This window comes from Peromyscus californicus, unplaced genomic scaffold (assembly GCF_007827085.1).
Source record: "Peromyscus californicus insignis strain IS unplaced genomic scaffold, ASM782708v3 Scaffold_15__1_contigs__length_86483966, whole genome shotgun sequence".
Classification (NCBI taxonomy): domain Eukaryota; kingdom Metazoa; phylum Chordata; class Mammalia; order Rodentia; family Cricetidae; genus Peromyscus; species Peromyscus californicus.
The window spans coordinates 26,943,477-26,959,717 of NW_026294447.1; the positions used below are offsets into that span (position 1 = coordinate 26,943,477).

At 40.7% G+C, this 16,241-nt stretch overlaps 1 protein-coding gene across 1 annotated transcript in view; it reads left to right on the forward strand.

The window, feature by feature from the left end:
- Ttc6 (tetratricopeptide repeat domain 6) overlaps positions 1-16,241 on the forward strand; it is a 195,196-nt gene that overhangs the window by 81,690 nt on the left and 97,265 nt on the right. The window contains exons 8-11 of the mRNA XM_052738582.1: positions 2,003-2,116; positions 6,064-6,280; positions 10,484-10,610; positions 15,043-15,234. Coding sequence (XP_052594542.1) covers positions 2,003-2,116; positions 6,064-6,280; positions 10,484-10,610; positions 15,043-15,234 — 650 coding nt within the window. The remainder of the gene's footprint in view (positions 1-2,002; positions 2,117-6,063; positions 6,281-10,483; positions 10,611-15,042; positions 15,235-16,241) is intronic.

Sequence of the window (16,241 nt, forward strand, 5' to 3'; positions counted from 1 at the left end):
GTTCATTTGCTTGAAATACCTTTATATACCTTTTACCATGAGGTGAGGTGCTATTTTGTTGTTATGGTGTAGGTTTTCTCCCTCTTTTGATTTATTGTTTTCAGGTAAGTTGCTCATTGTGGCTTTTTGAGTATGATTAACCTTCTTTAGAGCTGTATTGGTAGATAGAAATTGCTTATTACTCCCCCCCCCCCCCCCCCCCCCCCCCCCCCCCCGTGGAATGCTTTTCTCAGTTGATTGTGACTGATAGTTTTGCTGGGTGTAGTAGTCTGTGCTGGCATTTTTTGTCTCTCAGAGTTTGTAGAACATCTTTCCAGGCTCTTTTTGCTTTCAGAATCTCCATTTAAAAGTCAGGTGTTACTCTTTGGAGCCTGCCTTTGTATGTGACTTCGCTTTTTTCCTATCTTTTTGTTATTGTTGATTTTTTCATTTGTTTGTTTCTTACACTCAGTATTATAGTTAGATTTTTCTTTGGGCCTCCAGTTCACAAATAATGACATGGAGACTTATTAATTATGAAAGCTTGGCCTTGGCTTATTTTTAACTAGCTCTTATAACTTAAATTAATCCAGTTCTATTAATCTACATTCCATCAAACACCGCTCATCCTGCTTCCTCTGTGTCTCTTTGTGTCTCTCACATGCTTAGATTCATCTTCTACTTCCTCTCTCTCTGCCCAGAAGTCCTGCCTATACCTCCTGCCTAGCTATTGACAATTTAGAAGCTCTATTACACCAATCATAGCAATACACTTTCACACAGTGTACAAATAGCCCACATCACAGTGTTTTGATTATTATGTGTCCTGGGGAGTTTCTTTTCTGATCCAGCGTATTTGGTGTGCTGTATTTTTTTTTTTTTTTTTTCCGAGACAGGGTTTCTCTGAGTAGTTTTGGTGCCTGTCCTGGATCTCGCTCTGTAGACCAGGCTGGCCTCAAACTCACAGAGATCCGCCTGGCTCTGCCTCCCAAGTGCTGGGATTAAAGGTGTGCACCAATGCCACCCGGCTACTGTATGCTTCTTGTACCTTCATAAGGTACCTGCTTATTTAGACTGGAGAAATTTTCTTTTATGGTTCTTTGAAAAATTATTTTCTGTGCCTCTGACTAGGTTTCTTCTTTGTCTATTCATATCATTTATAAGTTTTATCTTTTCATAGTGTCCACGATATCTTGGATGTTTTATGTTTTTAGATTTTGCTATTGACATTACTAAAAGGCTAGAGAAGAAAGAGGCCTTAAAAAGTTATACAGTTGAGTGCCTGGGTGATAAAACCAAGGTAAAAGTAAACAAACTAACTTGCCTGGTGATGTCAGATATGGGGACTCATAGTTTACACATAACCAGGGTCTCTTGTTTCTGGGTTTATTGTCTATCCCTGTAATGTCTTATGACCACAGCTAAGTAGAGTGCAGTGGGGGTTAAAATGCATTCATATTTCTTTTGCTTTTGCTTGGATATATCTTAGATTTAATTTTAGTTTCTTGTGTGATCTTTACAATACCTGATTAAATGGTAGTGTTTTATAGTAGCTGATATTATATAGTTTTATTATTAAATTTAATAATCTATTTATGAAGATCAATATTTTAAAAGTCCATGAAATAGAATAAAACGTGTGTGTGTGTGTGTGTGTGTGTGTGTGTGTGTGTGTGTGTGAGAGAGAGAGAGAGAGAGAGAGAGAGAGGGTCTCACTATACAGCCTGAGTGGGCCTGGAACTCATTATGTACAACAGGCTGGCCTCTAACTTGGAGATCTTCCTGCCTATGGTTTCCTAAGTACTGGGTTTAAAGGCATGTATCACTATGCCCAGCTACACAGAGATATTTTCATGATTTTTTAAAAAATACTTCTCTCATTTATTGAATGTTATGGAGTACTTTATATTTCTCTTATGTATTTCTAATTTAATGTTTTAATTGCCTAACACTTTGCTATACTAAATAATACATTTCAATAATTTTTATAATAGACATTGCTTTGTTTCATTTTTCTCTTAAGGGTATTTCTTTGATGGAACAAATGTACTTTGGACCATCTCAGGTACCAGTACAAACACCTGAGCTAGAAGAAGAGAAAGAGTTCCAGACAACTACTAAGGAACGGCCAGTTACGGTAACATCTCCAGTAAAAATCTTTCCCTGTGTTAAAGTAATAGTGTGTCTCCTGTTGATTGAATGTTGGCAGAGGGTTAAGAACAGTCTCCTCTAACTTACTTTAGAAATGGGTTTAAGCATCTGATCCAAAGCCACATGGGTGTTCTGGTTCCCTTGGCTCTCAGAAATCTTTTGAGTAAAGCCAAACACTCTTTTCAGAGAGAAAGGTATTAATAGCTCGTCTGAATCAGAGGTGCTTAAATATAGAAGGTAGTTTGAGATATAATTAAACTATTAGCCTCTAGGAAAGCATAATTTTAATATACATTTAGCTAGAAGAACTGCCAAGGCACAGTCTGGACAATGGGTAACAGGAGTGTTTCAGAAGCAAAGCTTGCCTCTTGTCCACCACTGGCAAAATGATTATGGTATTTGAAGCAATATGGAACATCTTCTCTGATAATGGGAAGTGTCCCCACTTAAAGCAAAAGTTAATATTAAGTTAGAGTCAACAAATTAAAAGGAAATCCACATTTACATAAGAAGACATGATGATTGCTTTACATGAGAATTTTGAAAATATGACCCTATATATGTGTGTATATAGTGAGAATGCACTTCATTTTAGGACAGCATCCAGAAAACATACAGAACCTTCTGTTATCATGAAGCCCTGGAGTCTGTAAGCAGGTACCACAAGTGGTAGACTTGCTACACTTACAGATGCTTTTGACTGGACTGTGTCTTTGGTCCCCTTTGTATGCAAATGGCCTGCCTCAGGACCACAGGTGTGGCGCACTAGTAGCCACTTGCCGATTGTGTGTGGATAGACCAATTGCCAAGCCTTATCACATAGGCGGCCGTGGGCTTAACCTGTATCTAGGGTAGCTGCCTCAAGGTAGCACCATTACAGGTCATTAATCCAGTAGTGGGTAGAGTAAATTGAAAACCTAAGACGAGTTAGTCTTAACACAATAGAAATCAATAGAATAAGATTAACTTAATCTACTCACTGAACTGCTTTAGACAAGGTTGATAGAAAGGACAGAGGAAGAACAGTCCTCGCCCAGGAGTAATTCATTTAGTATATAGGCCAATAAGACAGTAGTATGCTACTACTAGGTGTCCTAGTAAAGGTTAATTATGTGGTAGATGAAAACTGAGACAATTTCCCTTCCATTGTTCGTCTACTTATTACAAATAGTGACAACATGCCTACAATATGACAAGTACTTGAAATATTAAAGAGAAACGTGATAGACTCACTGTCTTTTAAAAGGTGTGTGTGTGTGTGTGTGTGTGTGTGTACAGGTATGTCTATGCTGCAGTGCATATGTAGAGGTCAGACAGGTTTTCAGGTGCTGGTTCTGTCCTTCCACGTTGCTGAGGCAGGCCTAGGCAGATCTCTCTCCAGCTTAGCTGGCCTCAACCTCATCTTGCTTTTCATGTGGATTCTAGGGATTGAACTCAGGCCACCATGCTTATATGACAAATCCTTCTACTCACTGAGTTATTTCTTTTTTTAAAGAGCTTCTTTAGTGTTTTGAATAATCATTTTTTAAAATATTTATTTATTTATTAGTATCAGATGCTTTTGGACACCTAAAATTGTTTAAAGATATGCAAGGAACTTTCGTTAAGGTGAATTATGCTGCCAAGTGGTGGCGGCGCCCACCTTTAATCCCGGCACTCGGGAGGCAGAGGCAGGCGGATCTCTGTGAGTTCAAGGCCAGCCTGGTCTACAGAGTGAGTTCCAGGACAGCCAGGACTACACCGTGAAAAAAAACCCTGTCTTGAAAAACCAAAAAGATACAAGTGACTTATGTCAATTCTTTTTATCTATTGAAGAGGAAAACTGAGGAATTCAAATGGCTTTTTTTTTTCATTTAAGAGAATACTTGAAAGTCAATTACATATTAATATAAAATACAATTTTCAGGGCCTAAGAGAAGCTTCCTGTATAAAGTACTTGCTGAGCCAACCTGACAATCTGAGTTCACTCCCTAGCTCCGTGGTTGAAGGAGAGAAGCAGTTCTGAAAAGCTGTCATCTGACCTGCACACACACACCTGTATTCACACACACACACACACACACACACACACACACACACACACACACACATATATTTTATGTGCATAATATGTATGTATAAATGTATATGTGTGTGTATATGTGCATATATATATATATTAATGTGTTCTTTCCAATGAAGCATATTAAATCTAGTGTCACATAGACTGGAAAGTGAGTCGTATTTTAATAGCTTTTTACCACAGTTATAAATATTTTTCCTGGTTAATGCACAAAAATGGTACAAGTGATGCTTAAAGATCGGTTACAGTACGGAATCAGCCCGGAGGTGTGAACTGGATGCACGCATGCAATCAGACCCACCCGTGGCTCTTTCTCGAGCTCATCTCTCACCCCAGATGATTGATGATCTCATGTGGGAAGCACTTGGGAAGGAGCGTTCACCATTTTACCCTGCACTGTTTGCCGTCGTCCGTGCAAATTTCAGCACAGTGGGACAAGGCGAATAATAACAGTTTAATATTATTAAAGTAGCTTGACGTTGCAGCCCTCCTAGAAGGGTTTCAGATAGTGTCAGAAATCTGTGAGCCACATTTCTAGAGCCGTTAATCTATATCAAGTGAAAGAGAAATTGGTAGTGCATATTTTGGAATGAGGTTGTCTAGACCGGAGGACAGCTTTTGTATGACCTTGGTCAAATAACCCAACTTGTCCAAGCCTCAGTTTCCCCATCCATAAGGAGTGGGGTTATACATAGTTCCTACTGCATGGATCTGTGCTATTTAAATAGATGAGGCAATGGTCGTATGAGCAGCCAGGTTTATGCTGCTGCTGCTGAGGCAGTTATAATGATGTGTGCTGGGATGCTGGGATGGAGCCAGGCGTAGGAGTGGCATGTTAGGAAGGGTTTGGAGGAGAGGAGGCTGGACAGATTCCTGAAGCAGGAGGGACTGTAGCTGGAGGGCTGTCATTGCTCTCCTTTGAGCTTTTTTTCCTCCATTTTCAATGCTGGTGGACGTTGCTTCCATTTGTTCAGTCTCCCAAACTTGAACTCTGTGAGACTAAGCGGAAGAAGCTTGGAGCAGAGAAATGCAGAGCAGAGGAAATGGTTGACTGTATCCAAAGCTGTGGAGCATAAAACACAGCAGCTGATCACAAGTGGACAGTATGAAAGCAGAGTGCACAGCATGTAATCACGCAATATATCTGCTTTGTCATCTTATGGAAAGGGTTTTATTATTAACCCCTTTTCTCAATGAGGAAAATAATGTAAGTAACTTGATCAGGACCAAGCATATGTGCGTTGACAGATCCGGGACTTGGAATTGGTGCCATCGTGTTGGAAATACTGTTAATTCCTCTTTAACACCCCCAGTCAGTCAGTGTATACAAATCTGAGCTCAATGTTAATGCTGCATTTTATAAGCTCCCAATTCAGCTATTCCTTCTTGAGTAGCAAAGACACTTGTGTGGCGTTTGACACTGAATGGCACCTTTGACTATATCAAAGAATAAAATGGCATAATCGTATTGTAAAGTCACTCTGTGTAATTCAGCCTTTTATTTAAGTCAGATTAGATTTATCGTTTGAGAAAATGAGTTTTGTTTTTAGATCCCAGTGGTCCATAATTCCAAATAATCTTAAAAAAATAATAAAGAAATGCATCTATGAAGTTTTCTGCTTTTTTGTTTGTTTGTTTGTTTTTGTTTCTTCCCTTATGATTTGGTGACAGAAGACCAGGGAAAATAATTTGCTGGCTTTCAGATTTTTCGTTAAGTCAATTTGAAGATTTCTTTTGCAATCTGCAGAGAAAAGGCTTTTTTTCAGACACACCCTTACCTATCCATTCTGTTGCTGTATAGAACACAGTGTGGAACTGGAGACTGTGGAGGACCAGTGAGATGAACTTTCTGTCCTTGTATTTTTCTCCAGCAAAATATTTATGAGGAGGTTCCTGAGGCTGTGTCAAGTGTCTTCCAGATTGAACAGGAGGATCTTTCCGAATGGGGACTGTTAGGAGACGAGAACTTAGCGTTTAAGTCTCAGGAAATGTTAGAAACTGTGTTACCAGAGGACTCCACTATGCACTTGGAAGCTGGTCCTCCCACAACTGCCGCCAAAAAAAACCACCAAGCAGCCATCTTTACAAGTAAGCAAAACCAAACACTGCTGTCTGTGTTGGGACCACTTAGAAGGGTGAGAACTGGGGATGCGCAAATGTGAAGAAGTACCCAAGCAAAGATCAAGGTGTGGGGTGTGTGTTGTGGGGTGGGGGTGTCAAACTTAAAAGGGTCATCAGAAGTGCAAAATAAGAGGCAGATTCTTTTTTGAGGACTTTTTTTTTCCCATCTCTTGGAAAGAAGAGATTTTTAGGGTAGGAGGGCATCTGGGCTCTTCAGACACTGGCCACAGTCTTCTACATACGTAGCGGGTAAGAGGAGTCAGGAAGTGTAGTACCAGGACTAGGCCTGGGTGAGCTTGGCCGTGCACATACATTTGTCCTGCTGAGATTTCTTGTAACTCTGGGGTCCTTCCCTGCTGTGGAGGTGTTTGACAGAACTCCATGATGTTTGCTTATATCACCTCAATGTCAGTTATGATCCATGAACTTTAACTCGCTAGACAGGACCCTTTATTTGTGGTGTCAGTGGTGGAGGAGGAATGAGGAACAATCTGCTCTGGTAAACCATGACAGACTGGGAGACAAGGCGACTTTTTTTTTTTTTTTTTTTTTTTTTTCGAGGCAGGGTTTCTCTGTGTAGTTTTGCGCCTTTCCTGGAACTCGCTTTGGAGACCAGGCTGGCCTCGAACTCACAGAGATCCGCCTGGCTCTGCCTCCCGAGTGCTGGGATTAAAGGCGTGCGCCACCACCGCCCGGCCAAGGCGACTTTTTGATGGAGCTAATAAATATATCTAGATGAAAGAGTGAGGCAGGACTTTAACTGCTCAGATGCATGCTGGGAGAACTCCAGCAACAGAGTCAGAAGGACCCCCGCCTTATTGGCCATTCTCCTCCTAGCAGCTCTTTGCAAGAGTTTGGACTTACTGGCGTTCTGAGCTAAGTCATTACCAACAGCAGAAAAAAAATTGCGTACCTGTGATAGCAACCTGGTGACGAAATGGCAGATACAGCAGCAGTAAGACTGGGTAGCTTTTTAGAAGAGCAGCTGTGACAGCTTATAAAATAATGTGACCCAAGATCGCAAACGGAAGGAAGTTTAAGAGCTGTGAGAGTCTCTAAATCCAAATCCACAATTAGGACGATTCTCTGCCTCCAGAGTTCCCAAAACACATGAAAGACAAAATGCATATCACAAATGACTAGGAAAGTGCCGTGTGGCTGTTGAAAGTTACTCCAAGAGGCTTGAGATGCAGGCGTTGAGACCCCTGTAGGATTAAGAACAAAAAAGGTGATTTTTATGTTATTTTGGTGCAGAGGTAGCAGTGTAGGGGGAGAAAGACAACCCTGTCATCATGGATGAATAATGTAATGACAGCAGACGCCAGGGCTTCCTCAGTTTAGTTCTGAAAAAAAAAAAAAAAAGAGATTGAGGTTTTTAAATAAACAGACACGTGCCTAAGAAAAGTAAGCCGATGAACTCCTGCTTCACATTTAAAGCCTGACAAGGAAAGTGATCTTTTGTTTAGAAAGAAGAATTGGGTTTAAAAGAAAAAAAACCACCAGAGATTTGTGAGAGATTTCAAGAGTTAATTCTGGTCCCGACAGGTTGGCTCAGGTGGCTGCTTTCCACCTGCTGTGCTGGTGAGGGGCAGAGTGCTGCCAGGCGGTGCTGAATGGCAGAGACACAGAGCCTGCTTCTTGGGAATGTGGAAGGCGGAGGCGGGCAACTGCAGAAACGCTAGGCTGTAAGGGCAAAGGTCTTCATTTCTGCAATCTCTGTGCTGTTCTGGTCTTGTAGGGTGCTTTAGAATGATTAAATACCTTATTAAAAACATTGTGCCTCAACCCTTCCTAACAGGAAGAGATAATTCTTTGAGCATGGGGTCCCTAGGGACTAATGTGGAAGACCAACCTTATTTCTTCTCTTAGAATTTTATTAGATGGACTGTCAGAAAAATGCTAGGTATGTTGCTCACCCTGAGCTCTGGGCCCAGACTTTTCATGGATATGGTTCCTTTCTCCCCATTACTAGACGTGTGTGCTGGGCCTAATTACCAAACTACTCCTGTGTTGTTCCATGAGGATAATGGCAGTTGCCACCTTGATGCTATGCAGATGATGTATAGATAGCATTTAGTGTCTGGTACACAGCTGTCTTAGTACGATTAGTGATTATTAGTTGATGTGCTCTGAATTTCAGCAGCCCACATATAAGTGCCTCCTGATGGTGCTGCTGGTGAGACTGTGTTAGAACTACTGGGTAGATTTGTAGCGAGTCAAGCATTATATGGTATACGATTAGTGTGTGAGAGCCTCTAGTGGGGTGATATAGCATTGTGTCTATTTGAGCCTATTCCTCAATAATGTGGAGGAGAATACGGGAGATTTGCTGATTGGATTTACAGATAATGTCTAAAATTTGATTGCTTAGCGCTCAGATTAAACTTAATAGGCATGAAGATATGTTACATTTTGCCTTTGGGTCTACCAAAGGATAAGAGGATTTAGTAGCAAATGTGAATAGCCTCAGGGCTTTAAAGTATAATATTGTTTTGTGCTGGGGAAGACAAATACAGTTGCAGTTTACGTTAGTTGATGGGTGTTGTAGGAGGATCACCTTTCACTTGGTTGATCTGGTCATGTCATATGTCAAATATTGTGTTCATATCTGAGTATCCAACCACAGGAGGGTCCCCGACAAATTAGATTGAAGGAGGGCGACAAAGCCACCACTTTAGAACCGCTCCAGGTAAGGTATAGTTGAAGGGGCCAAAGTTGTTTATCTGGGGGAAAGCTGGCCCAAAGCGGTAGATACGTTCTCATACTCAACTGTCGGGCAAAGGAGCTGGATTGTCCTCTCATAGTGGTTCCCAAGGTTTGAATTTAGACGGGTAGATGAAATTCATTCTACTCAGTAACAGAGAAACAAAACAGAAATGCCAGTAAGTGGAAGTGTTGGGAAGAGAAGATGGCTGACTCTGTATGTATCCACGTTCACTGTTCCTGACCTTGTTCCTGCAGATGACCAAGATTGGTAGAGATGCATAGGCAGAGTTCAGGTATGAACTGCAGGTGAGAACGTAATGCTCTGCTTTTATGATTTGCTAATTCCTTACCCAAGAAATTGCAAGAGGGCACTCTTTTACTGAGCTAAGCTCCAATCCCACAGCTAACTTGTAGCAACCTCTTTTATCTAGCCTTCTCCTACTTATCCGGCTGTCCCTCCATCTTTGCAGGAAAAACCTCCCTGCTTACTCCCTCAAGCCTCAAAACAAAACAAAAGCACAGAGCAGTCAAAGGAGAAAACTGTGTGTGAATTATTACCACCATATATTCTGAAAACAATCTAGGAATTCTGAGAAAACAACACTTTCAACACCTAACTATTAAGAAGCAACTCTTTGTGAGACAGAGTTTATTTGAGTTTGCCAAGCAATAGAAATACAAAATAGTACAACTCTATTAAGTAGAGTTTGATAAACATTCAAAATTCTGTAAAGCATTAAAAGCTCCTTTTAGCTGCGATTATAATCAGAAGTTCTGCCAAACTGTCAGAAACTAAGGATAGGTTCTATTAAAATACCAAATCAAGGTGATGGAGGGGAAAACATCAACCAAGAAGATCAGGAAGGGAGATGGTCAGGATGCACTCCCCATAACTCATGTAAATGCCAGGTGAGTGCTGTAGCCTGCTTTTAATGCCAGCCTCAGAAGGTGGAGACAAGACCAACTGGAATGGTGAGCTGTGAGTCCAACTGAGAAACTGTACCCCCAATGAGTAAGGTGGAGAGTGATGGAGGATGCTCTCAGCATCAGCTGTGGACCTCCACATGCACACAAACACACATGAGAGCATACATATGCACACACATGAAAAAAAAAAAAGAAAAATAGATTGGGCTGGGACATAGCTTAGTGGTAGAGTGTTTGCTTAGCATGCCTGAGACCCTGGCTTTATCTTTTGTTTTTTCTTTAGCAATTTAAGGTAAAGAATTAAAAATATTGTAAGTAAATGTGATACTAACATTTTTTTATTTTCATTAATATATGCACATAAAATTAGTAATGGCTTTAGAAACAGTAACTTACCTTTAGTATTTATATTCTGCTATACACGTAGAAATTAGAAGTTTAAGTATGAGACATAGCATTAAATATGAGAGAAAGGTCTAACTCTTTATGTGCCAACTTTCCTTAACAGCCTGCTTTATGTGTTTTTAAAGGTGAGAGCTCCAGAATTCTTGCATATCAGAGGAAAAGAACTTAAACGAATACAAAGAAGTAGACCAGTTGTTGTTAAGCCGTTGAAACGAATAAAGTCTGTAAGATCTCAGCCGGAAAAAAAAATAATTAAAAAGTAACTTCCTTAAATTTATATATTTTCCGTTTTCTTTTGAAACATTTATTTTTATTTTACGTGTATGAGTATTTGCTTGCAAACATGTATGAGCACCAAATGCTTTCCTGGTGTCTGGGGAGGTGTTGGATCTTTTGGAACTAGAGTTAAAGACGGTGTGGGTGCCAGTCCTCCACAGGAGCAGCAAGTACTGTTAGCTGTGAGCTGTCTCCAACCCTTTCACACATCTTCTTATCCAAAGAGTAGACGTTCAGTGGCTTGATATGTTGAAATGCATTTTTAGAAGGGATAACCACATATCTCATCATGTCATGTAGAGATCCAAGAGGAAACTTCTCAAAGGAAGAGTTGGTGGTGGGTTTTCTAGTTGGGGTGCGTGTGCTGCCCTCCACACTCTCTGTTTCTGGTTTTGAGGAGTAGTTTTATGACAGTACTTAGAATAAAGAGACAGCATGGTAGAGACCACTGTTCGGTCATGGTTTGATCAACTGCTTTATTATATTGTTTATATAAAATAAAATAAAAACCTAACTCAAAATGGTCATAGCCTAGCCAGCTTAGGAATTCAGGTTTCTCTCTACTGTCCCATGTTTCCCTCTCCCCTGGCTGTATCTTTAATGAAGATTCTTTTATCTGTTATTGAGAAAAACTTTTCCATACAGTATATTTTAATCATGTTTTCCCCTCCCCCAATGGCTCTCAGCTCCTCCCCACCTCCCTACCCACACAACTTTATATCCTTTCTCTTTCTCCAAAAAACAAATGAAGAGATGAACAAACCCCCCAAACAAACAAAAACAAGAAACACACACACACACACACACACACACACACACACACACACACACACACGCACACACGCACACACACACACACACACACCCGACCCTTCCCACAAAAACAGAAACCGAAATGTACAATCAAAAGACTAATGGGACAAAAATTGTCTAAAAAAAGTCTACAAACATATCATCGAATGGGGTTCGAATATAGCATGAGTGCAATTCAGATTACAGGTTAGCTGTGGTCACTCATCCTTGTTGAAACTGGTTTTTTCTTCATTTCACCACTGGTTTTTTAATGGGTTGCTCCTTTCTAGATTATCTTTCATTGAACTCTTTATGGAGGTTTAAAGAAACTTTAATTATTGGCTTTTGTTGTTGCTAAGGAAACTGGGACAGTCTGGATGTGGAAGACAACGTATTTTATTTTTCTTTAACTGCTAACTAAAACTTTGTAAGTGGACATTACTCACAATTTAGTAGTTAAGAGTAGATTCATGGGTAAAGAATTCCAATGCTGATGAAACAGTGAAATTGGCATTTAAGTGACCCTGTGCATGCCATTGCTTATCTGCATTGCTTTAAGCTCATTTAGTTAGCAAGATTATGTATTAAAGCAAATAGTGACAGCAGGCAACAAGTATTTTACCTTCAATAAATAGTTACCGTCAGATTATCAATGAAGCAGAAACTTTGTGATTTTTTTTGTCTCTAAAAATCTTTGCATTTAGTGCATTAAGCCAAGTAGCATGGCCACACACAGAGTCAGGGTCTTTTCTTTTTTATGTCTTAGCATTTCAAAGAATGACAGATAGTCCTGCTTAAAGAGAGTGTGCTGTAAAAACACACAGGCTTTCTTGAGAATGCCAAAAATATTTGTAGATCTTATTGATATGTATTTGTTATTTTAATTCACAAAAGCTGATTTTAGAAACTTCCATGATAGAGAAACAAGACTGGAATGCAGGCGAAGAAATACAGGGCATTTAAAGAATTTATTTTATGAAAGAGAAGCTTGGGAAAATATTGCTGAAAGTCTTTAATCCACGGCTACTCGGTCATTAGCCAGTCTACCTTTTCTTACCAGCTGACTGCACTGGATCTCAGTTCTCCGTTGCAGCAGATTGCTGTTTAGCTCAGTCTACTGAGGAAGATTCATGTGCTAATCTGTGCTGTTAGACTGAATGGAGCAGAAGAAACACACACACACACACACACACACACACACACACACACACACACACACACACATACACACATCTCAACAGCAGCAAACCCAAATCAGTATAATCTGGAGTACACTCTACTAGCCAGGACCTGTCTGAAACAGGGTGATGGTTCAAGGAAGTTTGACATGGGAGCTTACCTTTATGTTCCTTTCTCTGCTCCTTCCCTCCCCCAGCTCTGCTTCTCTCTATTTTCTAGTAAGGGAGAACCTTACTAGAATTCCTGCATTCCTGGTCATTGCTTTTCACTCTCCCAGTTAGGTTTCTTGTCTCAGACATTTCTCCGGCTTTAGACATACCTCTTCCCCTCCCTCACAGTGTTCACAAATGTCATACCCTGTCCTTGTTGGACTCTATGCTATTTTGGAAAGTCATAGACGGCTTTGTGTGTGATTGAATAATGTACCTGTATGCTGAGCAATAGACTAAATGCTATATAGTACAATTAAGTAACAATAAAAATAAAATGAGTAATTCTACAGCCCAAGAACATTCATTTTATTTTCTTTTAAAAAATCCAGTTATCATAAATGTAAGAGCTAGAAAATTTCCTTCTATTCTTTTTCTAAAGGTTTTTAGAGAAGTTGATAATATAACTTGTAAGCTCAAGAACTAAGATTCTGACCTTGCCTCCGACAACTCCAGAATCTATATTCTTTATACTATGCTGCTAGTTCAAGTTTTCTAGACACATGGGCTAGTACACAGATCAGCACTGGCCACAGGGAAAGGGCCAGACAAACAAACAAATAAACAAACACCAGGACTAATACAATGCATGGAAAGAGACATTTATAAAACACAGATGCCACCCCCTCACACACCATTATCATGGGGGATAGCAAGTAAAGCAGAAAATGAAGGAAAGAAAAAGAAAACTTGACCGAGGCATCTGTCATCAAGGCCCTGTCTGAAGGATGTTTAGACATGAACAGAAGCAGCCTGTCTTTGTGTGTTGTCCTTCAAACTGGTAACAGTTGACATCTGCTATGCAAGAGACTGTTCTAAATGCATTTACTCTTCTTAAGTCAAGGCCTATGGCCAAATGAGGATTTTCCAAGTATTTAAAGGCCGGCAGCACAACCCAAGAACTACACTCTTCATGGGTGCTGGAGGTCAGGCAGGATGCTAGGTGTCCTTAAGCTTAGAGAGATGCCAGACAGGTACAGAAAGCAACAGAGAACCAGTGTGCCGACTAAAGGCAGCAAAGAGGGATCTGCAGATGGAAAAAGACAGAGTGTAGTGCCCAGCTCACCTGATCAAACTTTGTCTTTGAGGAGGACCATGACTGGAGTGAGCTGGTAATAACGAGTAGAGAAGAGATGGATCTCTGCTTGGCATTGGATTTGCAGGGGGAAGGAGAGAGATGTCAGATATTTTGTATCTTGAGCATGAGGAGTCTAGATTATTGTGATGACAGGGATGAGAATCGGACCAAATTGAACGGAGGGGGAAAAAAAAACCCACTGGAGAGGATTTTGCCTGTTATCAAAGAGAAGTTCGAACCTTGAAGGCACACCCAATTGGGGAGCTAGAGGCTTTAAATTAAGATAAAATTGAGAGGAAGATGGAAATCTGGGGATAGAGGACGCTATGAAAAGCTCCCAGAGGAGGAACAGTTTCCAGAAGAGTCAGCTTGTGGCTTGAAGGTCTTGTGGAGCATGGCCTACAGGTGGCACGCTCCTTCGATCCAGTGGAGTAGAGAGCTGGGGTGGAGTAGCAGCAGATGAAGGGCCCTTCTCAGGAGCTCTCAGTCTGAATTAATTGGAAAGGCATTGGGTTTACAGAGAGCAATAATGCACTTGGACCCCAGGGGCTGCTAATTTGGGGACTTGGCTAAACTAGGCCTGCTCCAGAGAAAGGGTGATCTCTCTGGCACAGACTTATGAGGGTTCGGATGTGTAAAGCACCCAGCACACAGCCTGGAACATATTAGGTGCTTAAGCAGTTGATGAGATGGCAGGGGACGTGCAGCATCAAGAAAGCGGTCATCATGACTTCTTTGCTCCTCTAGAAAGGCAAGAGAGAGACACAGTTTGGGAGTAGGACGGGATGTGATACCTGAAGACACCATGTTTCACTGATGAACTGCTGTAGTGTTCCATCGTTTCTTTAGCAGAGGAAGGAACCCTAGACAGAGTTACAGAATTCAAGTGAGGAGAGATCACTGGAGAAATGAGTTTGCTTCAGACCTATTCATTTGTCTTGTGTATGTAAGACATGCTGATTGCTATGAGTTTGAAGCTCTGGGCATTTCCCAATGCTGTAATGTTAAATGTGTCATAAACCATTATTACAGTTTTGTGTCTGATCCCTACACTTGACTATTCTTTTTAGAGCCTGAACTGAACTGCCAGTGTCAATGTATTTCTTACCTAACACCCGTAAAACGATGAAAGAAGCTCACTTTGTTTCCTGTTACAGAATCCCCCAGGTCCATCACATCCCTCATCTTCATGACCTGTGTTGCACAGTTCCAGCTGCGGAGCTGCCTGTGGATCTGCACCTGGCGTCTCGAGTGTATCACACTCCGGACAGGACAGGTCACAAGACTTTGCTTAGATTCTTGAGGACATCTGTCTTCTGTGGTCACTCTATGGATGACCAGAGAGACAGGTAAGAGTTTTCTGGTTATTTTGTTTTAAGCTGTCAAAAATATTCAGCGAAAGGGAGAGGATGTGAGAGACAAAGCCTTCTAATTAATCCACTGATGGCAGGAGCCCTCACGATGTAGCCTTAAAGGGCCCACCTTTGCAACGGCTTCTTTGGAAATTAAGCTTCCAACACATGAACATGGAGAGTCTCATTCATCTGTAGCAGTAACTTATCATAAGGAAATTTGATCGATTAACCTAGTTCTACAAGTCTCTCTCTCTCTCTCTCTCTCTCTCTCTCTCTCTCTCTCTCTCTCTCTCTCTCTCTCTTTCTTTCTTTCATTTAAACTTTTTTTTTTAAAACTCTCCGACAACCCTGGAACACAAATGTGGTGATTGAGGCACATGGATGTTAAGCACTTTATCTTATGCAGCTAAAAGAATCACAGTTTGGGGATGAGAACTCAAGCATGTATTTGAACCAGAGTCCACTGTCCTACTTTGGTCCTGGATAGTGAACAGAAGCCATATTTTTGGAGTTCATTCCAGGTCTCTGTGTGTTTCCCTTCTCTGTGGACAGTATATGATTGACAACATTCTCAAAAGAAGAGGGGAAGGGGAAGAGAGTTAATATTTGCTTAGTAGCAAAAATATTCCCAGCTCAGAGTTACCTGTTCTGCATATGTTTTCTATTTGAATTTTCAACTGTTAAGGGAGAAGTCATAATTTCCATGTTATTCACGATGAAATTTAGGTTTCATAGTATCAGGTTACTTGCCCAAGTTATCTCTGAGTAGTGAATGGAATCCAGGAATGTCTAACTCAGTTTTACCCTCAATCATTTTTTTCCCATCTTTTTCTCCATGTAAAATATATATTTCAGACATTTTTGTCCTAATCAACCCCTCAATTAGATTTTAATACCCAAGACCCCAGATATGCTGGTATCTACTTTAGTATTGTATGTTTTCCTATACTTGTGCATATAAAGAAAACTCTTTTCTCATCCTACCCTCCTCATACTCAAAA